The sequence below is a fragment of the Neltuma alba genome, unplaced genomic scaffold (assembly GCF_004799145.2).
Source record: "Neltuma alba isolate B1F8T4 unplaced genomic scaffold, ASM479914v2 tig00003187_pilon, whole genome shotgun sequence".
In the NCBI taxonomy this organism is placed as follows: domain Eukaryota; kingdom Viridiplantae; phylum Streptophyta; class Magnoliopsida; order Fabales; family Fabaceae; genus Neltuma; species Neltuma alba.
The window spans coordinates 806,580-832,349 of record NW_021633178.1 but is presented as its reverse complement, the minus strand read 5'-3'; the positions used below and the strand labels follow the sequence as shown (position 1 = coordinate 832,349).

The 25,770-nt window shown below is 37.7% G+C and overlaps 3 protein-coding genes across 3 annotated transcripts; all 3 read right to left on the bottom strand.

Annotated features, from left to right (window-relative positions):
- Positions 1–262: 262 nt before the first annotated feature.
- Positions 263–7,314, bottom strand: LOC114740846 (ABC transporter G family member 39-like). Its single transcript, XM_028929090.1, is given in 23 exon segments — positions 263–532; positions 621–875; positions 982–1,153; positions 1,379–1,532; positions 1,535–1,605; positions 1,706–1,839; positions 1,981–2,064; positions 2,175–2,465; positions 2,576–2,908; positions 3,038–3,165; positions 3,252–3,347; positions 3,429–3,594; positions 3,748–3,851; positions 4,009–4,169; positions 4,301–5,201; positions 5,309–5,399; positions 5,476–5,576; positions 5,579–5,765; positions 6,257–6,324; positions 6,327–6,340; positions 6,541–6,629; positions 6,744–6,864; positions 6,950–7,314. Coding segments are annotated over 23 exon segments (4,356 nt in total).
- A 5,589-nt stretch (positions 7,315–12,903) lies between these two features.
- On the bottom strand, positions 12,904–14,269 carry LOC114740838 (protein BUD31 homolog 2-like). Its single transcript, XM_028929084.1, has 3 exons — positions 13,881–14,269; positions 13,592–13,776; positions 12,904–12,960 (listed from the first exon to the last, which is right to left on the bottom strand). The coding sequence occupies exons 1-3, from the start codon at positions 14,026–14,028 to the stop codon at positions 12,904–12,906; spliced, it is 390 nt and encodes a 129-aa protein (XP_028784917.1). The 5' UTR covers positions 14,029–14,269.
- A 2,653-nt stretch (positions 14,270–16,922) lies between these two features.
- Positions 16,923–22,030, bottom strand: LOC114740805 (serine/threonine-protein kinase D6PKL2-like). Its single transcript, XM_028929043.1, has 4 exons — positions 21,852–22,030; positions 20,784–20,855; positions 18,847–20,694; positions 16,923–17,900 (listed from the first exon to the last, which is right to left on the bottom strand). The coding sequence occupies exons 3-4, from the start codon at positions 20,619–20,621 to the stop codon at positions 17,066–17,068; spliced, it is 2,610 nt and encodes an 869-aa protein (XP_028784876.1). The 5' UTR covers positions 20,622–20,694; positions 20,784–20,855; positions 21,852–22,030; the 3' UTR covers positions 16,923–17,065.
- Between the last annotated feature and the right edge of the window lie 3,740 nt (positions 22,031–25,770).

Genomic DNA, 25,770 nt, shown 5'->3' with positions numbered 1-25,770 from the left:
TGAACTTTTTATATCATTCCATTTCCATCCTCCTTTGGCCTTCCCTGCACTCCAACAACTAATTTACACAGTATTCAAGTCAAAAGCAAAAAGCCAGTTGACAGCCAAATAAAATCGTGATACGCCTCGGCAGTAGATTAGATTTTTCTTTAAAATTAAAAGGAACATGGAAGGTCGAACCAAGAATGGACCTCAAGGTCATACGTACTCTTTACTTGCACATCTGCACAAAAAATCCTAAAACCAGCGTGATTGTTGCAGGCTATCTTCTTTGATAGTTAAGGAACTTGATGCCATAGGCAAACACGAACAAGAAGAGAAGAACCCAACCAAGGTGAGCGGCTGCAACTACTGGAAGGAAGTCATAGTCATAGCCGAAGCTTTCTTTTAGGAATTGCTTCAATCCCATGCTTCCAGCTCCTGGAATTTCCAATTCTGCATTTTTGTCCCCTACTTGGGAGGTAATTAGGCCGTAGAGGGTCCATGCAACCGGAGAAGCCCAGTAGTACCATCTCCACCAAATAGGGATTTGCTGTAATATTGGACAGCATTGGAGTTACGCATGCAAGCCAAAATAGTATCAGATTGTGAATTACCGAAATGGTGGATCCGTCACTTACAGTCCTAGGAACAAGAAAGCCAGAGAACAAGTTCCAGAAGTTGAGGAAGAAGGACATGCAAATGGCAGCAATTTGGTGTCCCGGAGTTAGCGCCACGATCATCATCCCATACAAGGTGAAATAGAGGAAACACATGAGTATGAAGTAGAAGAACCAAAAGAATTTGCTTGCCTCCCATTCGAACCCGATCATGGAGTAAAGCAGGAGTGTATAAATGGCTGTTTGAATTGCATTATAAACTGCCTCTATCGCCACCTGCAGGAAGTATGCCGGGTACGTAACTCATATATACTACAAATCTGCGTCTTTAATTTGTTCATATATTTAATGGATGTAGATCCTTTCTCATTTATAATTATACCTGACTAAATGCATAAGGTAATGCGGAATACATCCCAGCTGCTCTTTCACGATAGAAGACAGTTCTCTCAATGGCGACAATAGGCTGCACTGCGGAAGCGTTTGTGCCTCCAAGGAAAAGCACGGCAGAGTACATGGCCCCCAAAAGATTCATTAAATCTTGTTGTTTGTGCCTGCCAAACATTTAATTTCACAATATAAGAATACTACAATATCAACTTTTTAATTAATAATCTGACTCGATTCAACCTTACACATCCCCTCATTTAAATAAATGAGATACTATTTTATTTAAAACATATGGTTTCAAAGTAAGATCAAACCACCAGATCAAATTATGGGACACTAAAATTTACAAGACTAGTGGAGACTAGAGGTGCCAAGCTAATATCACTCACGTTTTATTGCCTTTACCCCAGAAGATAAGACCAAATAGAACTCCAATCACAGTTGTCATGAAAAATCGAACCGCATTGTACTGTGGATTTCTCCAGTAAGACCAACGCTGTTTCCAAAAGCAAGCTTTACACTGGACCAAAAACGATTGGGAGTTTTGGTTTCGAAATACAAGTCCTTGGAACCTGGTGCTGGAGTACTAAGCTCCTTGATAAGTTCTTGATTCCTCCTGAAGAAGAGTACAAAGATGCCAAGAGTAGTAAAGCTAAGATTCAGGTCACATGAACATGAACATAATAGCAGGACCATTGGGGGGGGGGGGAACTTACTGGTAAAGGGAGGAGTTAGCATAAATATCCGCAAAATCTATATTTTGTCGTGACTCAATTGCAGGGGTGCTGATCTCAAGCATCCATGTGGCTGGATTATAACCATCCTTAATTTTAGGAACCCCAGGGATAGCCTGCAGTGGATTAATATAGTTATAATGTGAAAATTTCAACCGTTGAAGTTTTAATGCAGCTCATATTGCTCAAAGGTCAAAGCAGGAATCCGAGATTTGAAATTTTTTTAATCATAAATTTACAAAAGCTTCTACACTCACTTCAAAATACTCTATAAGCTTATGTGAGTGATGACCAAGAGGTCCACCATAAATCACTTGTCCACCTCTTTTCATTAGAATTAACTGTAACAACAATGAGATCAGAATTAAGCATATACGACAGCGGACAAAAATCGACCAAAGGAAAAACAGACAAAATGTCAGTGGTCTATAGAGGATTGAGTTCAAATTACCTCATCAAAGGTTTCAAAAATGTCTATGCTTGGCTGGTGAATTGTACACACTACAGTTCTCCCCGTATCCACTGTATTTCTTACTGTCCGCATTACAATTGCAGCAGCTCTAGCATCAAGGCCAGAAGTTGGCTCGTCCATGAAAATGATTGAAGGGTTAGCAACCAGTTCTACAGCAATAGTCAGCCTTTTCCTTTGCTCTGTTGACAAACCATCCACTCCTGGGAGACCCACTAGAGCGTCTCTTATTGGATTAAGCTCAACCAATTCCATAATTTCTTCAATAAACATCTACATCACCAGTAGAACACGAGTTAGATCATTATTCTAATGAAAAAGAACAATGAAGATTGTGTTGATTGATTAAGGCCAAGAGAAAAATGATTGTTACTTAAACTCACCTTTCTTCTTTCCATTGTTACACTTGAAGGAAGACGAAGCCATGCCGAATATAATACAGACTCATAGACAGTAACATATGGAGAATGAATGTCATTTTGTTCACAATAGCCGCTAACTCGAGCAAATGTTGCTTGGTTCTTTGGATAACCTGAGATGCTGATACTTCCTTCAATATGCCCACCAGTTTTTCTTCCAGCTAACACATCCATGAGTGTTGTCTTCCCAGCACCGCTAACACCAACAAGTGCTGTTAATATGCCTGGCTTGAAAGAGCCACTGACATCTCGTAAGAGTTGAAGTCTATGCTCTTGAATTCCTCGACTCTTCATTTCCTAACAAAAACAAAAAACAGCAGCAAAAATTGGTACGAAAAATTAATTGGTCTAAAAACAAATACTAAGCTTAAATTGTCCATATAAAGTTATGGCTGGAAGAATTCACTGTCTAGAATGGTCACGCACTGCAGGCATATCCACGTAGTAGTTCACGTGATTGAATGCAAGTGAAAGGGCCTGAAAAGGAAGAACCATTCCTCTTTTTGGTCCTTGACCCAAAACATTGTCAATTCCTGAAGAATTTCTCGCAATACCTGTGATCCATCAGATAGACATAAAGCGATAATTGTCATTGAACTGCACGAGAACCTTGTGCTAATGACATTCTCTAAACATCAACAAAGTCTCAGACCTTCTGTGATATGTCGTTCGGCGGCTGACTTTTTATCCTTCTCGTCAGCTTCATCCAAGATGACTGCTTTTGAATCTCCCAAAGCTGAAATTTTGGTTTTGACATTAATATGGTTATCGGTTTACCAAAATTGAATATCCCACCCGGTATAAAAATATAACTTACGATTTAAGTAAGCCAATGCCCAAATAAAGAGAAGGTTGAAGAGAAGAGAAAACCCAAATAAGGCACAAACGCATATCCAAAACCAATAATCGTTTGTGAAGAAGCCTCTAGATTGAAGAAGTACTTTTCCAATTGTCGGTGCGTCAAATCTGAGGTCTGTATTTGGCTGCATAAGATTAAAATGGTATTTAGCAACGCTAATGTTCTGGCACGCAATTTAAGTGAGTAAAAACTTTTTCCCCCCTTTGACAAATGCATGTATGTAATGTTATGTTGGCACTAAAGAACCATGCGATTGAAAAAAAGGTTGAACTTTAACCTTGCTCCATCTCTTATCAAGAAACTCGTTTATGGCAAGAGCATTTTGACCATACATCATAGGGGATACGTAATATCCCCATATCATCCATGGTTCTATGTCATCTGCAGCCATAAAGTAAAAACTTATTTAATTCAAATAATGAAAAACAAGCATAGAAGAAGAGTATGCAAAAATCCACAGTATAATCACAATATTAAAGTAAAAATCTCCTACTAGATACAAGATTTCTCAGAATTTAAGAAGTGATCAGTGACTTACTTTTGGAAACAATGAAACCTCCCAGCACAAAAACTATTAACAAGGTGAAGGTACCCAGTGTATTGGCAACAACTTGTGTTCTTCCAACTGCAGCAATGAACCGGAATAGCGAAAGAGCCATCTGATGAATGCTGAAGAATGCCAAGAACTGGCGAAAAAATCTGAAGAAATAAATGGGTTTACATGCGCGTTGAAAAAATTTGTTCATCCGTGAAAAGTGCTATCATTACCAGAGCCAAAAAAGGGAAATTAAAAAAAATAATTAAAGAGAAAAGTAAATTCATTTAATTACCTACTAGCCTCAGGAGCGAATCCAATTGTATAGTACGTAAGGATAATCCATATTCCCGATTCCAAAGCGGAGAGAGGGATCCTGAGAACCGAGATAGGTAACCCAAATGCCCAAGCAGGATAGAACAAGAAATCCCTTTGCTTGTAGAATACAGGAAGCCTGAAAACAGTCATGGCAAGTTCTGCCATCCCATTAAACATTACATTTATTAGACTGAAAAACAATGCTCCAGAGAACTTTTGTCCTCCTTGAATGGTGCCCACTTGCATTTCTGTCCTAAGAAACACAGTGAAGGCAATGACAGACATAATCGTTATTTGTGTCGTCTTGAATATGTAAACGAAAGAACTTCGTTTCATAAGCAACCATTCTCTGGAAAAGCATGCCTTAAACAGTTCCCAATTAGATAGACCATACTTTTCTGTCACTAATGCTGTCGGGTGGGCTTTAGACTTGTCATAAGGAACCCGAAGCTCAGCTGCAAGCTGCTGTCCTATGTGGAAGGAAGTGAAGGATTGAGCAAATTCAGGGACAGAAATGTATCTGTAAGGTTCGTTCTTTTTAAACCAATATTGTTGCTGGTCTTTCTTGGACGTGACTTCTTGCAGAAAATCAGCAACTCCTTTCCTTTCTGGACATTTGAAACCCATGTATTCGAAAAATTGTAGGACATTCCGGCGTGGACCTTGGTAGACGATTTCACCTTCCGACAGAAGGATAATGTCATCGAAGAGATCAAATGTCTCTGGTGCTGGTTGTAAGAGAGAAATTGTCATGGTTATATCCATGATATGCACCATTTGCCTCATGAACTTGCAGATTTGAAAAGTGGTGGAACTGTCCAACCCTGTTGATATTTCATCCATAAAGAGTGCCTTTGCCGGTCCCACCAACATCTCCCCTGCAACGAATTTTCACAAAAAGCAGTTAGTACAGGACAATGCTTATGTACAAACCATTCATCGGAAATTTCCTGCGCCACTGTAAGAAGGGCTGAGCAAGTATTACCTGTCGTCACTCGCTTCTTCTGTCCCCCCGATATTCCCCGTCTCATCTCATCTCCGACCATGATATCAGCACAGATATCCAATCCAAGAATCTGTCCGAATTCAACAGAAATCAGCGAGGGCAGAGGCAATGGGGGGAAAAAAGAAGAAAAAAACAGAGATACAGACCTTGATAACACAGTCTGTGACCAAACTAGTTTTTTGGCCTGACATTGAAATGGCCTTCATGAATGCATCAATATCAGGGTCGGGCTTAATTCCCTCTTTATCTCTCGTCTTGAAAGCTCTGCCAACATTTCATACCTGGTGCCCACACCTAAACAGCGTCCAGAAAAATCCAATGTTTCTCTAACTGTCATTTCTCCATAGTGAAGATCTTGCTGACTAATATATGCAGAGGTTTTTCGAGGAACAAATTCATTTAGCTCATGACCACAGTAAGTGATACGCCCAGAAGACTGTCAAAAACAAATAACTCACTTAGTGGGAACTTGTAATGAAGAAGAAGAACAGTAAAAATCTAAAACATAAAGAGAATGTCATGAAAAAAGGGAAGCGGAGAAAAAGGAAGAAAAATACATTAGAGAAACAAAATAGGAATCGAACCTTCAAATCTCGGTCAAGTTTCCCTGCAAGTGCTAGCAGCAATGTTGTTTTGCCTGCGCCGGGGGTCCGAGGGCGAGAAGCAGGGTCTCTGACGACAACGTATCAAAGAGTTATCAGTCTCAGATTCCAATTATGGAAGAATTGAATTTTTCAACTGATGAAAGAATTTTTTTTTTTTTGTTAGTTAAGATACGCCCAGAAGACTGTCAAAAAACAAATAACTCACTTAGTGGGAACTTGTAATGAAGGAAGAACAGTAAAAATCTAACACATAAAGAGAATGTCATGAAAAAAAGGGAAGCGGAGAAAAAAATACATTAGAGAAACAAAATAGGAATCGAACCTTCAAATCTCGGTCAAGTTTCCCTGCAAGTGCTAGCAGCAATGTTGTTTTGCCTGCGCCGGGGGGTCGAGAAGCAGGGTCATCCTGACGACAACGTATCAAAGAGTTATCAGTCTCAGATTCCATAAAATAAATTATGGAAGAATTGAATTTTTCAACTGATGAAAGAATTTTTTTTTTTTTTTTTGTTAAATAATGAGGCAGCAGAACTCGAATTCGCAGAGGCAACTGTGGTTACTAGCGTATCAAAGAGTTGTCAGTTTCAATGTTGATGCTTTGACTACCTTGAAGGTCTGACTATTCCGCTGACATCTTTCAGAATCTGAATTTTTCTCTTCTCGGACGGGGCAAGATGAACAACTCCCAGGATACTCTAATCGTGCACGATAGAAAAATTATAAAATCATTTCGGATTTTAAAATTCAACAAAATCACGAACTGGGTTCCAATCCAAGGATTGTTCTCAATTATATCAGAAAGTAACTACCTCTATAGTGTTCAGAGTAGCATTGAGCAGGGTTGGAAGTGCCCTGCTTCCAACGTGAACATCTCCCTCCACGGACAAATCCTCGTACCGTACTTCAATTTTCGGAGTTTCAATCCCAACCCTGTACAAACACCAACGGAGTTATTCCAATCTCGCAATATGGGTGAATTAATAAGAACAAAAGGGGACAGTAGTTATATAAACACCTATCAATTCTGTCTCGTAGCCTGCGAAGGAATGCCTCATGATCTTCATCAATCAACTTTAGTATGTTTTCCATGATAAGCTTCTTCTCCTGCATGCCAAGCTGGGTAATATCAACTTCATCATGCACAACGTTCCCATTATCGAGCACTTGCTTCAGAATGCCTTTTCTTAGCCGCTCAAACGTCGGCAAGCGCTCCACGGCGGCCCACTTGAGGTCCTCCTCGTCATCCTCCTGCGTGTGCCGATCACTCCTGCTAAAAGCATCCGGCGGCGGCGTCCACACATCCCTGAAACTCCCCGATGCCCAACTTCGGCCACTGCTGATCGATCGAGCCAGATCATCCCCCGCCAATGCTGACGCCATAAGTAAATGGATCTGAGTAACAAACAATAACCGATTAAAATGAAGAAGAGATCATAAACTCGTCACGCAGGGAGCTCTGCCTGGGGGGTATTGAGAATGGTTTAAGTGGCTTTATGGGAAAGTGAAGATGAAAAGGAAAAGGGTGGAAATTTTGGTGGGGGGAGGATGGGTATATATATTATATAAGTTAGAATCTGGGTGATGTGGATGGTCACTTTCTTTGGCGGTTGTCCGCATGGTTTGAATGCTAATCATGCTTTGTGTTAAGCGTGATTATTATTGTTCTTGACGTAATTCACTCATTAGTCCCCTCGCGCAATTTTCTTGAAGTCCGTACTATTTTGTTCTAAGCAGCACTCTGCCTCACGAGGTGGAACTATTATACTGTTCATAGTTGGCTAAATAAATTATTTAATTATGTATATAAATATATTAATGATATTATAAATATATTATAATTAATAACTAACTACCTAACTTTCTTAATCTAATAAATTAGTTAAATAAATCTTATATTAAATACAATAGTTAAAAATTAGAAAGGGCGAACTATGAGGATTTGATGATATTACGTTTCTTCTGTGCCATGAAGAGCAGGGCCTTAGGGGTTCTCATTTCGAGAATGATTTACATTTTGGTCAAAATGTGAGTACTTTGACGTCATGTGTCTTTTTTGAGCACATTGCACAGACAATAAAAACCAAAAAGCCCTATTCATCTGCTTTTTAGGGAACGCCCATCACCTTTTAAGAGTTCTTTCTTTTCCAATATCTGACTTGGCGCATCTATATTAGTAAGTGGTTTCTATTTTTTTTTTATCTTAATTATAGTGTTTCATAAATTACCAATTACTGGATGTCTTTTCCATATCTTTGACTCTTTTGTAATAAAACAATAGCAACAATTTTTTTTTTACCACCTTTCCACTTTATTTCTTTGCTCAAAATCATCGCCTATGGGTCAATAATTAGTTGTGTACATTTACTTTTCAGTTTTTAATATAAGAGTCATTTTAATTTTTAATTTAATTTTAAATAAAGATCTCAATCTTCTTTGTTTTTCATATTTATTTATTTTTTTAAAATAGTTCTTGTAATAGTTGCACATGTTAACGGTCCTCTAATTAATACATGTTATTAATAAAGATATTTTAAAAAAATAACACCTATTTATTACAAATAATTAACTTAACAAATTTTTTTAATTAACTTAAATTAATCATTTGGCTCTTATATTAAGAACAAGAGGTAATATACACATTGCATGCATTGTGTGCATATATATACATACATCCATAAATGTTATGTTTTTATTACACCATAAAAACTTAAATATAAATCACTGCCCGCGTTTCATGTTTTTTTTTAATCACTTCAAGTATATATAATATTTATTTTTGTTTCTTTATTTTTTTAATTTTAATTAATTGGATGTTTGTAATAGTTTTCACGAATTTAAACTAAATTGTTTTGACAAAAAAAAAAACCTAAACTGTAAACGAAAAGACAAATGCTACCGTGAACATCACAAGATAAACAAGTTTTATAAAAACATTCAAATTAAAAGACAATATCAGTCAAATCAGAAATTGGCAAATTGATTAAATATATGTGTGTATAAATAATATTAGAAAATATCATCATTCCACTTGGCATGCATGCCCTCATTTTTTATTATGATAATTTCCTGTTCAAACTCTAATATGCTGACTTGGTATTCTAGAATCTCTACTTTTAACCCCCTACTTTTTATATATTATGTATGAATGCGTGATATTTTAATTTTAAAATACTACTAGCACGTTACTCTTACATTGTAAGCTAAACCAGCGTCGTTAATGATCATTCAACTATATTTGAGAAAGATTCTTCTGGCCCTTTCTTCTTATATTTTCTGCAATCTCTTACCATATTCGATAAAAACGTATAGTCAATGTTATTATTGACGACGGATATAAAAAAAATTTTTTAATTTTTTTTTTTTTGCACTGGTGTGTAGTGGACAGACGATTTAGTTCTGTAAATGAAAGTGAGAAAATAATCAGACCACGATCAATGATTAAAAAAAAAAAAAAAGAAACATGCGAACTAATAGTATCTATACTTATTAACCTTCGAGCTGTTTTATGTTGCCAAATTGTAAAGTTACATATTTTTGTATTTAAATTTTCCTTTTGTTCGATATTGGTCTCTATTTTGATGATTATCTGCTGCCTAATCTGTGTTCTAATTGTGACAGAACAAGCAATCAAATCAATCAAACTACCTAATGAAGAGAGAACCTGTCGCGTTGTATACTAATGTATAGAGCAGGTATTATGTTATATATTGAGAGGTTAGGTTAATTTGAAATCTCTTTTTTTAATAATAAAGAACAAAAAAGCCTTTAAACCGCCAAAAAAGAAAAAGAAAAGTTAAGCTTCGAATCAATACAAGTAATCGAGGTCAGACAATAATAAAACTCCAATGACACGAATTTGAGAACATTAGAGCCCTGTACCAAGTTTGAAAATAAACCCCGACATCAACATATGATTTATAAATAGTGTGAGATCTTGTTTATTATATTTTGTTGGCGGTAAATTAATGTTAGTGCATATATGGTTTTGGGAAAGTGAGTAAATTTTTTTTGACAGTTGGAGAAGATGATTAAGAGCTGGTCCCGCGTCCAGCTGGATTGAAGAGTCAGTATTGGGTTAATGCTGGTCATAATTTTTTTTTTCCTGTTTCTTTACCAACGGTCATAATTTTTTTTTAAAAAGTAATTTAGTCGCATAATCGCATTAGTTCACACATTTGAGGAAATAAAAGTATAAAACAGTTGACAGGCATGGACCATATCAAGACAAGAAAAAAATAATACTCCTTCGGTTTTTAGTATAAGACTTAATTTTTAAATTAATTTTGATCCTAAATATAAGATTTATTTATCATATTTATCGATTTTTTTTAAATTATACCTATGGATACTCTTTCAATCATAATCAAGTAGAAGAATAAGAAAGGATATTAAGGAAGATGATTATAGTGTTTAAAAAAAAAAGTCATATTTCTTATAATTAACTAACTTACCTAACTTCCTTAATCTAATCAAATTAATTAAATAAGTTTTATATTAAGGATAGGAGGAGTAATTGATATATTGCATTTCTATTTACGTGCTTGTGTGAGTCAAGTTCCATTATTTGTCAACTTCCATTATTTTAATGGATATACGGGGGAGAAGAATTTATTTAGTTCAATCATTCAGTTCTTGAATTTAAAAAACCTGCGATTTTATTCCTGGGTAAAAAAAAAGAAGCATGAAATCGATTCACTAGCCACTGTCACACATTAATATGCGTTTCAAGGACTGATGAACAGCAAACTTAAAATGTTCAGGGGCTGTATTTTTTAGATTAAAAGTAAGGTGGTGTTTGGTTTTCCCGAAAATATTTTTTAAATAAAAACTCTTTTGTGTATTGTAAAATTATTTTGAAATTATGGTTTTGTTTGCCCTCAAATACCTAAATACCTGAATGAAATAATTAAAAAATATAATTTTTAAATTTAAATATTAAATAGTTAAAATATATTTCTCTGATTCTAAAATATTATAAGGATCTTATATTTAGGACCGGAAGAATATATATTAACATGAAAATAAGACCCACTATCAAAGAACGCGCTTTTCTTGTGTATATAGATAAACAATCAGAGACGTATAGGATTGTGCACTCAAATACGAGTATTAATTAAAAGAAGGAAAAAAAAAGCTATGTTAAATACTTCAAACAGTAAGAATCTCGAGTTGGGGTTTTAATACAATCGTGTCAAAAATTTGGTAGCCTCCGAGTCAATCTAAAATATCCTGAGTTTCGATAAATCCTCTAGTTAAACTATTAAAGGGAAATATAAAGAAAATTAATGTCTTGGGCAGCGTAAAATCGGCATTGTCAGAAAAGGGGCAAATTTTCGATTTTCTGATTTGGCTTGATGAGTGAATTCTGCCGCCCAGCTGTTTTTTCCATCAATTGAACATTCATTCATTTCTGTAAAAGTAGAGTCTTCTTTAGCTGTACCTAGCATCTCTTAACATGATTAAGGTGGTTCATTCTCTCTAATCCACCAACAAGAGTTACATCAGAGGCACGTGAATTTTCCAGATTCAGCTCATAGACAGAAAACTAGAAATTTCTCTCCCGTGCGATGCACGGACTAAAATATTTGATTAAATTTTAAATTCTAATAAATTGTATTATTTAAGATAGCTTAAGATTTATTTTTTTATAGAAGTGTGTTTTTTTATTCCTTCATATTGTATTTGAATTAAAGATGTGAAATTAGGGGAAACATATGAAAATTTAAAATTATTTATTTATCTGTACATTTAAACCCCAATTGACATATTATTTTATGATACTTCTCATTTAATTTAATATATTCAAATCCCAATTAAGATATTATTAAAATTCAAAATTAGTTATTAATTTCTTCATTTGAGCCTCCATTCAAATCTCATTTAATAATGATATTCCTTATTTAATTCAATATACCCAAATTCCAATTAAAATATTATTCAAATCTTATTATTAATTGAATATATTCGAATCTTATAATATCATACCCGACCCGTTTTAAATGAATCGGGTATTATAAGTTTTCAATAATATGATTGATTGATTGATTGATGATTGATGGAGTCTAGTCATATTGTAATCCTGCAAACTTTGGAAAACTTTGAAATCCCTTAGCCGCACGATGCAATCGTAAATGTGTCCCCGCAACTTGTTACAACACCTGTCAAAATATCAATCATTACTTCTGTTGCCAAAAAGTGACAGTTCGATTGTTGTCGGATTGCATATATTTGTCACTACAGAGTCACACGACAACACTAATGAAATGCCACCCACTTCACAATATTCGAGTGCCACCGTTCTCATCGACATGACATTGAGGAAAATCACCAGACAATATGGTCGTCCCACAAGCAACTCCAACTCTCAAGATTTCCGTTAATCCCACAAGGGATGGATCTTCCATGCCCCCAACTAAGGAAGGAATATAGTCTGGCATGACTCAATTCGTTCAGTTTGCTTTGGTGCTTTTCATTGCAAGGGTCGTTGCTGCGCCACTCAGGTCTCCACCTCTCTTCCTAGGAATACGTTCAAATGAGTGTGTCATCCTGCTATGTAGCATCAATTGGAAGGTGACATTGCAATAAACACTTGACAATGGAAATTACGCAAACAGGGGACCATAGTGCGAATACACGGGAAGACATTGATATTGTGGTCTATGCCTGCTTGAGCAAACCTCACTGCTATGAGGAAGCAACTTCTTAGTGATGTCATTGAGGTAAAATATCAATTTACGTTTTAAATGGACTCTGCCTTCAAACTGGCTTAGGTCACAAAGATTTGGTACAGGTGTGAGCAAAGTGTACCAGCTCAGATCATCTATGTCAACTACGAAGCCTATCAGATGTTAAAAGATGCAGTTAACTGTTTATCACATTTTATCGCCCATATAGCCGTTATAGAGCATGAGGATTGCAAAACACACACAACTAAAGACACGAATCAGTTCTAAGAAATCCACCCTGGTTTTAGACAAGATCCCGTGGTTGCATGCACCTCAAGCAACATAGACGCTCATAACCAGGCTGCAATATAGACAACAATCCAAGTAAGTTAGCAAAAGAAGGAAAAACTACTACTGGTATTCTAAATGGGTGCCCGCCTCATCTTCGGATTTTGGTTGGTAAAGATATTTTTGGGATTTAATCCCCCTCTTATTTAATTCGTAGTTTAGGCCTTGGCCTTCTTTTGTACCAAAAAAAAAAAAGAAGAAGATTTTTGGGATTTAATCCCCCTCTTATTTAATTCGTAGTTTAGGCCTTGGCCTTCTTTTGTACCCGAAAAAAAGAAGAAGAAGTAATTTAAGATTTTAAATAGAATTCTCAAATGAGATAAAAAGATTATTTATCAAAATTCACCATTATCAACGTATTTAGAGGTTACACGTTGAGAACAGTATGAATGAGATAAAACGGGTTGTTTCGTTATTACTCCGTATGCTTTCATTAATCAATGCTAGAAATATGATAGAGTTAAACTTATTTTCAGTAAAATAATTGCATCCTCAAAATCATGCCACTGGAAAATTTTTAACCACCAATAATGTTTATCCTATTGATCATTAAGCATCACCTGAGCACATAACTCGCAGTCACTCTGAATGAATACTACGGAGCTTCATACAAATCCACTTCATTAACACATTATGAGAGGTACCTTCTTCCATTTTGCAATTAGATTGCGGTCAGCATATCCTTGCTCTATACAGAATTCATACAATTCCTGAGAGATTTCTTTCCTGCGGTAGAGGTCAAATAAGTAGCGGCTCTTCTGATGAGAAATCTTGAATATAGGCCACAGTGCCTCACATTTTCTTTTTCCATCGTTCGGATCACTCTCAGCTTTAACAAGATTGAAGGGTATTATAAAACCGTTAGTTTCATAACATCCCAAAGGGAAGCTTATTAATACTTGTCAAGGCGTTCATAAATTATAAGAGAATTACCTTCTCTCATCTTTGCTTGAAGTTCATTGAGCGTAGACTCAACCAATTCCCACCCTTCAGGATATTTAATGCGGTTTGTCTTTACCTTAGGCATTTTTATTTTGCTATCTGTCAAATGAAAACATGAAACCAGAGAATCGGTTGACATTTTTTCTACAAGGCAATCAGCAATGTAAATATCAGTTCATAAATAAATAATATAAATATTAGAAATGGATGAACTTAGTACTTCACATACAAATTGTCATAGGGAAAACAAATAATGCTCTACTGAAAAAAATTCATGCTTAGACATCATTAGCTCACAGAAGAGGAATCGTATTGCCTGCAATGATACAAGTTTGCAAAGTGTACCATATCAGCAAAGTAACTCTTCTCTGACCGGGGAAAATAACTCCCTAGGTTCAAATGCCTCTAATGATTACTCCTAACTAATCTTAAATTATCCCGATAATGAAAACAAATACCAAATTAATAATCATCTTAACTATAAAATATCCAATGTCTTTATTTTCTCAACTTGACCACCTTGTATTCAGCCACCTCATGTTATTCGGAACAACAGTTCAAGTTAACTCTCTTTGATGGTATCCTCTGGGGACAAAATAGTGCAGCTCAATTCATTGTTTCAGATAATATCTTATTCTTGCTTCTTCCTCGGTAATATATGTTATTTTCTTCAGTCTCCCAAACGCAAAGAATGCGCCATACATTCCAAAATTTGGTTATAAGACATTAATCACGAAAACGTATTAGTCCAAGAATCAAGATGATTAACTTGATTATGTGACCGCATGTACCAGAGTTATTAACTAGTGAAAGCAATCTCAGGGACAAGCGCTAAATTCGCTTAACTCCCAGATATGGGGGGGGGGGGGAGGAAAGAAATGCAAGCTTGTGAAAGAATGAAGATAAATTCGTGAATTAGTACGGCATAATGAGTCGCCAAAAGTTATAATCGATCTGACATTTTACTCTTAAGAAATAAATCTTAAATAAATATAGACATTACAGAGAAACAAGTAATTTGAGAATTAAAAGAAGCTTAAAAAGAGCACAAAAAATTAAAGAAGGACACAAAGATGGCGGGAGGAGGAAGAACCAATCAGAAACTGGAGAATCGACGAAAGAAGAAGGGAAAGAGGCAAAGGCCTACAGAAGCATGAACGCTGCAAACTTGCGCGGATTACTGGCCCTATCAGAGGGCACAGTGCAGTGAAGTGAAGCCTCAGGACGTCGGAGACGGAAAGCAAGTACCCGCCTGCCCCAGTTCAAAGCGCAGCGTTCTATTCGCGGTTGTTTTTGGGCCATTGGATCTGAGTTATGGGCTCCCTGGCCTCAAATGTTTTTGTGCATTGCAAAACATGAATCTGTCAAATGAAGCCTAATTGATGGACATGAAATGCAATTGCCATGTTTTTTTTTTTTTTTTAATTCAAAAGAAGGACGCAGCCTTAACTAGAAATTTAAATAAATGGGGACTAATTCCCAAACAATCCCTGTCAGCCAAAGTTCGTAGATGCATCGGACAGCTATCCAAAACTCCTGTTGGGTGTAAGCCTTCTTTTGACAACGCATCAGCTAAAGCATTTTGGTCCCTGTTAATCGAATAATCCAGTCAAGCTCAAGCATTGATTTAATCCAATTGCCAAGTTGTGTGTGCTCATTGACCATTTTTCATGCACTTCTTGTGTTTGGTAAACAAAGTAAGAGATCATGATAATCATATCTAATATGCTTAGCAGTTTTTCTATTTAGCAGAGATAATAAAGTCCAGGCAAGCAACTTTAAAGCCTACGAATTTGGACCAACGGCTTGGGGCAAAATTTCTTATTCCTTCAGGGTTAAGTCCAAGCAAATGATGTTGGCCCAAAAAAATAGCCGCAGCAAACGAATCCACGCTTCCCCTTTTCCACCACATTACTTGTTCTTCAAATCAATTAAATACATGTGGTCAAACTAAGCATAAAGATGCTTCTTTTCCTGTGTTAAAATTCAGCCTCAGCCTCTTCCTCTTTTTTCGATTATTATTTTCTTTGTGAACGTGATACAAAAAACGAAAAGAACAGAAACAACGAACAAAAAGAGAAAGGGAAGATAGGGAAGGGAACCCTGCAAGCGAGCATCTAATCAATGCATACAATTATACAAAAAGTAGAACAGGGTTACCAGGAGTAACGGGATCCCTCCGGCGCTGAGATTATGAGCAGCAGAGCATTGCTTGCCTTGACAGTCCATATTTATTTTTCATTAATTTTAATTTTTTATGACACCTTAAAAATAAATTCTCATTCTTCATCTTTTAAATTTCCAAAAAATTATCAAAAACAAACAAAACAAAACAAAATCATCTTGATTTATTTCCTCCTTTATTTACTTTCCGGGCAAAGTTATAGCCACCACCCAAAGATAGCTCTTTTTACTTGCATATCTGGGTTAGAGCGCTATGAGATAATGAGAAGTGTGACTACCAATGGAACCCACTATTTCTCGACATGCAGCAGGAAGAGAATCCAAACCATTTACGACTGTATAGCCCGTAATGACTCAGAAGTCAGAACTATAATGATGACGACAAGATCCACTTCCCAGTGACAATGCTCATTCAGTGTCTGGGCTCCACATCAAGAATTAGGGTACGTAGATGGGGACACTGGATGCTCTGTGCCAAAGATTTCGATAGATGTGAGCCACGGGCGCGTACCAAACAACAGTGTCATTTGATTTATTTCCTCTCATGGCCATATCGTCTCTGTTCGGCTTTGAACAAAACAAACAGAAAAGACAAATACATTCAGCAACGTGGTCGAAGATATCTCATTTACCGTATTTGCCAGTTGCCAGGCCAGCTAGTGTAGGTACTTGCGCCCGATAGCCAGTGTCGGCATCGCGAGCTTCTGGTTTATTCTCTTCTCGATGGGCCGGGTGTTTAAAATGCTACCATACAAACTTTGCCCCGCCTAACTACGAAAATTTTGGATCTAGGGAACTTTCGTTCCTCTAGATGCGAACATCGAGTTGTAGCCATGTATGAACTTCCTGTGCCTTAAAAAGACATACTACGCCGTGACATAATCAAAACTAATATACAACACAGGCTTACATATCAGTGACATCTCGATACATGAGGCCAGGAACAAGAGAAACCATATCAAGAATGCCACAATCACCGAAGAGTCTTCTCTTCAGAACAACTCAAATTCCACATGTTCTCCTGTTGCTTTACACTCAAAATACTTGCCCTGTGAGGTGATGTCTGGAACTCCAAAATCACAAAACTCCGGAAGCTCTGGTGGGGGAGCACATCGAATTAATGCCCAATTAAGGCCCTCGAAAAAGGGATGCTGTTTAATCTCAGCAGCTCCTTTCTCTGAACCCAAACGGTTTTCAGGTTCTTTAACCAGCAACCCTCTTATGAGATCCCTGGCTTGGAAACTCACAAATGGACTGTCAGGAAATCTGAGATTCTGCAACACCACATTCGCTAATGTTTCTTCGTTATTAGAACCTTTAAAGGGTGTTCTGCCATATAAAAGTTCATAAAGAAAAACGCCAAAGGTCCACCAATCAACTGCAGCACCATGCCCATCTCCTTTGATGATCTCAGGTGCCAGGTATTCATGGGTACCGACAAAAGAATTTGATCTTGCGTCAGTAGGTTCAGCCACAAGCTGTGGCAAGGATCTGATCTGTGCAGCCAGATCGGCTTTTAATTTCCTTGTTTTTGCAGCAGCAGGTAAGAATCTAGGGCTGAAGCATGAAACTTGACAGGATGGTTCAATGCAGAATGGCTCAATGCAACTAGATCGGGCACAAGGACCAGAAATCCTTGCTGGATCAGCATCAAAAGATGATTTCAGAAGCGTTGGGCTGACATCACACCTCAGTGACAGGTCAAAATCTGTAAGCATTATGTGTCCATCTTCTCGAACAAGAATGTTTTCAGGTTTCAAATCCCGGTAAACAATTCCAAGCATGTGCAAGTACTCTAATGCAAGAAGGACCTCAGCAACATAAAACCTGCACACATAAAAGATGGATTATCAGCATAGAAGAACAGTTCAAGTGATAATGAATTTTAGAATATTAGATCCAATTATTGATTTAATATAAAGAAGAGGGATCCAGGTCAATCTATAATAAAACACTGGTTGGTCAATGGCAGATCTGTGCAGGTAAACCTATTATTACCAAATTTTAATCAATATTCAATTCAATATTTCAACGACTAAACAACCCTTTTCTTTGTCCATAGTAGCAGTACTTGCAATAAAGGGACTAGCCCATACTCAAATTAAACATCGCAGCATTTAAAACTAAATGAAGTGGCAATGAGTTGCTGGTGGTTTGTTGAAGAAGACCAGGTTGGGCTATACAAGCCTGCAGGACCAAGATGGCCCACTTTTTTTGGCTTGGCCTCTTGGTCAATTGCTTATGCGCAGCCCTACTTGAAACGTTTCCAAAGGAAAGATGCAAAGGCAGAAAAAGCTGTGACATGATATCTTAGAAAGCCCCATCAAGCAGCGATCAAAGAGTTGCTGGGAGGATTTCATCATCTTTTTTCTATCCGATAAAATTTACTTAAGGAATATAAAGTGTCTATTTCAAAAATGATTGGATGGTAACAATACATGACTCAAGAATTCATAAACCAGAAATGGAGTATACATGACCTAGACTCGTGCAACATTCAACAATTCATATTTGATATAGAAAACAATGACCTATGTACTATGCCGAAGATACAAGTCAAGACCCTATTTACTGCAATATACAGATGAAATATAACCATGAAGATTGGCAAAAGCAAGCTAAGAAATTTAACCAGACTAGTTTGTACTATGTACCAAGAGTTATTAAGGCATCATATGAAAGCATTGAAGTTTAGTATGGGGGAGGTTAACACACAATTTGATGGATCATAAATAAAATGCTGACTTTTGTGCACCAGTCTTTAGTATCATACCTGGCTGCTGGCTCAGTAAAACTTCTACCAGGCTGCTTCTGCCGCAGAACATGAAGATCTCCACCTGGACAATATTCCATGACCAGACAAGACAAGTTATCTGATGTGAATTGAGCATAGAGTGTGGGTAGAAAAGGATGATCAAGAATCCTTAATATGTCCCTTTCAGTTTGAGCCCTGGAAATCTTCTTCCTTCTTGCCAAAAATTCATTGTCCATGACCTTGATGGCAAATAAGCAATTTGTGCCGATTAGTTCAGCAAGATATACAGTTCCAATGTCTCCACAACCAAGTTTCTTCAAAAGATTGAACTGCCTCAAGCCCAAGACTCCATCCTGCATGTGAGCTTGACGAATGGCTGCCCACCTAACATCCTTTGACATGTGAGGCCTATTGCCACAACTAGCCCCGCTCACATTGCTCTCATCACTGGTACTTGTACCACTACTGCACTCTTGACTGCTCTTTGAGCTTTGTGAAAATTCCAGTTGCTCTTTCAACCTGGCATTCTTTTTCACTTTTGCTACAGCTTTGCTTCTATTACAGTTAGTTGATGTGGGAGCAGATTTGGTTGCACCGTAATGTGCATTACTTGACCTTACTGCATCTCCAGGATTGGCACAGCCTGGTGCTCCACTATCTTGGCTCTTTTCTTTACCTGTACTCTCTAAAGTGCACCGACATCTCTCACAAACCAGCGGAGCTGTTCCAGGTACTAATTTATTATTCATTTCATTTGACGTAAGAACATTTGGAGCAGAACCAGGATCCTGCTTCGGTTTCTTCTTGTTCAAATTCTTGTTCCTTATGACTGATTTGACTGTGCGGGGGGCACTGTGGGTCCGTCTTACCCTATTTCCACTTACTGAAGAGGATGTCGATGAGGAAGAAACGGCTTGCAACCTCACTTTTCGCCCGACCTTTGACGCAGATGCTTTATTTCCTACTTTTTTTGGCACAGAATCACATTCAGGCAACTCTACTTTGCTTCCATCAGTATTAGAAAGAGATGAATTTGCAAATGTTTCTATTCCTGTTTGAACAGAACCTGATTGCTGAGGCCGAAACCCACTTTTACTTGATGAACTTGCCAAGTCAATTTCCATTGATGAGGACGCTGTATCATTTTCTTTAGTTGCAATTACAGTTTTTGAAGACGATTGAACACTAGCACCGGATGAAGAGGCATTGGCAGCTTGATGAGACTGGCACCTTTTGTCCAATGAGACTGCTTTTCTCTCTTCAGATGATACTGGTATTTCAATTCCACTGCCTTTACTGTCAACAAAAGATGGCCCAGCTTGAGTGCCTTCACCTACAACTGTATTGTACAAGGCCTTGATCTTCCCAACTTCAGATATCCTGGGTGAATTTGTAGACTTCGACAATCGCTTCATAGCAGCCATTTCTGATGCCTTGGATATACATAGGTCTCTTAATGCTTGCTTCAGAGATGCAGGCTCAGAAGTACCAACTCGAGGAGACCGAGGAACACCAACTGTTATTGGCTTTTTTAAGGTATTTTTCATCTTAGGGCTTGTACCATCTTGTAAAAGGCCTGAATCCCTCCATGAAGTCTTAAGGGCAACTGATTCGAAAAGTTTGTTAATATCATTCTCCAGATTGTCCTTGCATCCCAATTGTAGCATTGGAAGCTTCTGGTTTTTCTCGCCCAAGCTAAATTTGGAATTTTTCTGATAAATCCTTGCAGATTTACCTGAGTTTAGCTCTTCCTCCGCTTCAACTATTTCACAAGTTCCAGAGAATGAGCCCATTACAAGGTGAGTCGTATAACTTGATTATGGTGTAGCACAGCTGATCAAGTAGGTTGACCTTCAATGTTCAAGCCTATACTAATTGATTTACATGCAATGAATCAGACACCATAAACTTATGGCATATGAACGAAAAGCTACTCAAACTTGCAAAAACCAGACCATCCTTTGGTCACATAAAATTTAAAGACTGAGCAGTATGCGCGCTCTTCATGCCAGTGGGACATTCAAACCCTGATACAGTGGCCAAAATTTCAACTTGTCAGAAAACCAAAAGAAAACATACTCTGGAACATAAGGAGAAAGAAGAGATGCAGAGGCAACGAAAAGTGAGCATCATCATAAGCACAAAGAATCAAATCGCAAATGAAAGAATCAAATACTGTAACAGTTTATCTATCAAGTTTCTATTGACCCAGCGCATTTAAAAATTACGAAAATAATTCATTTCGTGAAAATACAAGAACTCGAGTGTCGAAACGTTAGATAAAGAAGACGAGGAAGAAGAACTCGGGCAGTTGTTAGAACCAAATAAAAGGGTATTCTTCCACCCAAAAAACAAAGGGTATTCTAATTTGAACTGCGCATATAATCCGAGTTACAAATTTCTCATCAACATAGTTACAAGCTGCAGTTTGTACCAAGCATAATAATTTTTCTTCGATGTTTCTGGAGGTAAAAATAAAGCCAGACACAGTAAACACTGCTCAAGCGGAAGAAAACAAAGCCCTTTAAAGTGGAAAATATTTGCTTATTTTTTCTTTCAAACCGTCCTCAATTTGTCAAATCAATAGATCAGATAAAATGTGAAGGAAAATGAAGTTTCCATTCCCTTATTCTCAACAGGACAGCATCCAACTGAGGAGAAGGGGGGAAAGCATACGACTTTAGGATTGATTTGTCTCCCAGAAATTAAACCCGAGAAGCGGGAAGCAAAGAAAAATCCACCCACACCACTTGCGGGAAAATAATCAGAAGTACAGTATCATCCGCCGAACCAGACCTTGTTTGTACAAACAATAACCACGGTTTCGTATGTGGGAATTCAGAACCAAAAATAGCGGAAGTTCTTAACCCACAGAAGAAAAAGTATAAGTATCACTTGACAGATTCAGAGAAAGCGTCGTCCAAATAAACAACATTCACTAACGAATCAGGGTGCCCGCACAAACGGACAGGGGAAGCATAAAACAAGGCAAATACAATGCGATCGGAAACAAAAAGCAGTACCTGAAAAGGCTAAGAGATAGGGGCACATTGACACGGATTCAAGCAAACAAATCCGGAGAACATGGAAGGAAATTCAAGCAGAGAAATGGAGAAACCCTAGGCTTAGCTAGGAAGAGATATGAAGAGGAAGCTGAGATGACAGAGAGGGAGAGAGAAGGAGATGCGCAATGTATGTTACTGTTTCTGCTTTCGGTACTGGGCACTGATTATTTTGTAGGAACAAGGGCCCCACCGTATATGCTGCGTTTCGCAGTCCCAAACGGATGAATTCAAAAGTCCCATAATATAATATTAATATCTGGTATCGATTAATAAAATATAGGAATATATAAATATGCATGAGCATTCCCAGGAAATTAATGTATCTTAGTAATTTCAAATTTTAATTGTAAATAAGTCGTCGTATTGTGATGTATGCCATTGCCCATACTCTTTCATTCCTGGGCCGGGGTGGGACTTGAAAGCTACCGATGTTGTTTTCCTTTAAAATTATGTGTCCCATTTGAAATGAGGGCGATCTGAGATTTGCGTCCCAATAAAAAGTCGTAATAAACAAATACAGAAATACTCTACATAGCATCCAATGTTCTGGGTTTGGTAAAGCAGTTTTGTTTAATCCTGTTTTTGCATTAAATTATATTTTGAGAGAGAGAGAGAGAGAGAGAGAGACCTTGAGTTACAATACACAACGTCAGCCAGCCAAAAATAAATAAAATAAATAAATAAAAAAGCTGCGGTAAACTGGCAAAGTAATCAGTGGAGTAAAAAGCAGCGCGACTGACGGTTGAAATGGTTGGCCTTCAATCTAATAATGTCGTGGTGAGATCTTGAGACTCAGCTTGAGAAATGAGCTGCTAACTCTCACTAGATGAATGATTAGAGGCTGCAACGTGGCAGGTGGGGATTGGAGGGATTGCGGTGATTGCGAGCCTAAGTTCTTGTTGGGAGCCATTATGGGGATGGATCACAACAGTGAAAGCCAAAGGGAGGAGACAGGTTGAATAGTTTAACAACCAATCAGCGCTCCCTTTTTTTCCATCAGTTTGCCCGCATGGATACAGCTTTTTGTTGAAATTGCCAGCAATTTCCAGAATTAATGGAATTTATAGAATCATCCCTGATTTGCTGTAATATTCCATGCAGGATTAGGAAAATCAACAAAGAAAAAGGCAGATCAAGTGACGAGGAAGCAATTGACAACATGGCTGAACCTTGAGTTAGACTTAAATGAAAAAGTCAAGCTGAGTGGAATTGGCGACTAATCTTAGTTCATACCTAATGACGTGCCCAGGTTGACCTAACCGACATGGAAAACACGTCTGTTAGAAAATCAGGACGCCAATAACTGGGCCCCCTAATTATCTATGGCTATATTTGTTATCATTTATTCATGGGAGATAAGTAGGATAAGACGAGACACAATAAACAGATAAAATTAAATACAGAAATTGGCAAGTGGAAAAAAGTTGGAAAGCGAGGAGTGAGAGCGAAAGGAGGGGGAAATTTGAGAGATAGTTGTGATGCACAGGGCGGACAAGGGAGCTCTTGTGCTTCCTCGTGTCTCACTCTGCAAGATAGCGAAGTTTTGAAAAAGGGGTTTCAGGTTATGTGAAAACGTCAGGTTCAATTTATAACAGCGACCCAACCCTCTCACCTTTCACCGTCATCTCCCTCCCTTATTTATGACCCCCTCCACCGTTCATAAACTGCTCTTTACTCGCCTGCTCCTCTCCCTGTCAATATCACTCGCATTGAGAGGCCACCTGTAGCTGCCTCTTTAATTTAATACCACTATTTTACGTAACCAGATACGGACGCGTCGCCTCTCAAACCTTCTTTGCACTTTTTCCTTATTATTAGGTGTTGTGTTGTTTAAGAAAAGAATTGCGGTTGCTTTTCCTTTCGCGTTCGTCAATACGGCGACCACAATCACATGGTCGTCCTGATGTACGCGTATGGAGGAAAGGAGAGGGTAGCATGGCATGTTTCATTTGGTGTGGCCGTGGGTAATTACTAATTAGTGCGTGAAAAAAACAAGAGAGGCTGGGGAGGCGGGCGCGTGTGTGAATTATTGATTTCATTAATAATAAGTTGGGTCCGGATTAATGATGATGGACTAGAGAGGCCGGTGACGTGTCACCAGACAAGCGTAGCAGAGATTCATTTCGTTTCGTTTTGTTTGCTAGCATGGGAGGTGTCGCGTCCTTTTTCTTCTTTCTTCAGTTCTCAACCCATCAATGGGACTTCATTATTTGGTCACAGGGCTTCCTCATCTAAGGGTATATCTGTGCCAATGCCTTAACTGAATTAATCGACTTGGGGTCCTCAATCAATGTCGTTTAAAAAACCTTCTGACCCACCTTTATTGTGAGAGAACAAGTTTCCTGGGCGGCATAGATTTGTACAGGTGGAATAAGAACGAGGGCGGGGTAACATTTCGAAAAGAAGGGGAAGCAACATGTAGCCACTTGCACGTGATGTGGGGAACTGGACAGCCATGGTGGAAAGAGAGAGTTGGTTAGGAACTTGTCTTGACTTTGAGAGCCCAATCTAAAACTAACGTACTCCCTCAAACTAGCTCTCCTCAGTCCTCTGTGTCAAGACGCAACCCCGCCTAAACGGTTTCCTTCCAAAATCATGCATTTATATGACAGCATTGTTTTTCCTAAATAGCTCTAAACTACCACAAAATTTAGCAAAGAAAATGAGGGCAAAAGAAAAGGAAAAAGAAAATAAGCAGCTAAACTGAGACATCATGTCTATATACCTAACGCAGGAACTTAATCAATGGTTGTCACTGTTTAGTTAACCTCGTTTTATGGCTTACTCAAAAACAAAAACTGTCGTTTTCGATGGCAGCCCAAACTCAATTATGGGCTTTCTTGTGACGTTGGTTCACGTTGGGCTTAACTAAACTATAAGGGTATGTTTGGCTCAATGAGAGGAAGGGGAGGGATTTTAATAGGGAGGGGAGGGGAGAGTGGAAGGATTTTAATATCACCTTGTTTGGATTTATAAAAAAGAGGGGAGGGGAGGGAAAAATATTTTAATATGGACAATTTTGCTCTTATTTTTTTAAGGCATGAGCATAATAGTCACAACATGACAAAATATAAACATAATGGTCATAACATGACAAAATATGAACATAATGGTCATAATATGACAAAATAATTGCCTTTTCCCTCAAATCCTCCCAATTTTGGAGGGGAGGTTGAGGAGGGAGGGGAAATTTTAAAAAATTTTCCCTCCCCTCCTAAATTTGTGTGTTGCCAAAAGAGAAAATGATTAAAATCCCTCCCCTCCCCTCCCTTCCCTTCCAAATCCCTCATACCAAACACACCCTAAGGCTCTCTTAAAAAATTCACTCCTAAAAGTAATACAGGATAGCAAATAAGAGTTGGTTCAGTTGGCAAGAAATCAACTCATAACCCGTAAGATTGTAAGTTTGAATTCCACTACAGATGTGAGAACTTCTTTGGTAGTCGTGTTTAATGATGACTATTATTGTTAGCAGCAAGAAACATTTCATCAGGTACATCCAGCGTCTCAAAGTATGTTGTGGTGCATCAAGTGGCATTGTGAAATATTTTTTAGTACAACCACTACTCTGAGATACCGAATACATCTAAAAAATACTACCTCCGGTCCTTAATATAAGACCTTGTTTGACTTTTATTTTGGTCCTAAATATAAGACCCCAATCCATTTTGTCTCTCATATTTATACATTTTTTTAAATAGTCCTTCTAACAATGATAGTTCTAACTGATACACTTGATTAACAAGGATATTTTAGGAAAGACAATACCTATTTAGCACAAATAACTAACTCAACCTATTCCTTAATCTCCTCAAATTAGTCAACTAACTCTTATAATTAACTAAAAGTAGTACTTTAGAATAACAAATCTGCTAGT

Excerpts from the sequence above, each read along its gene's own strand:
- LOC114740838 (XM_028929084.1), bottom strand. The coding sequence starts at position 14,028 with ATGTCAACCGATTCTCTGGTTTCATGTTTTCATTTGACAGATAGCAAA. Across the intron at positions 13,777-13,880 it reads TCAAGCAAAGATGAGAGAAG|CTGAGAGTGATCCGAACGAT; the intron begins GTAATTCTCTTA and ends ATCTTGTTAAAG. Across the intron at positions 12,961-13,591 it reads TAATTGCAAAATGGAAGAAG|CCTGGTTATGAGCGTCTATG; the intron begins GTACCTCTCATA and ends TCTATATTGCAG.
- LOC114740805 (XM_028929043.1), bottom strand. The coding sequence starts at position 20,621 with ATGGGCTCATTCTCTGGAACTTGTGAAATAGTTGAAGCGGAGGAAGAG. Across the intron at positions 17,901-18,846 it reads TTTACTGAGCCAGCAGCCAG|GTTTTATGTTGCTGAGGTCC; the intron begins GTATGATACTAA and ends TTATGTGTGCAG.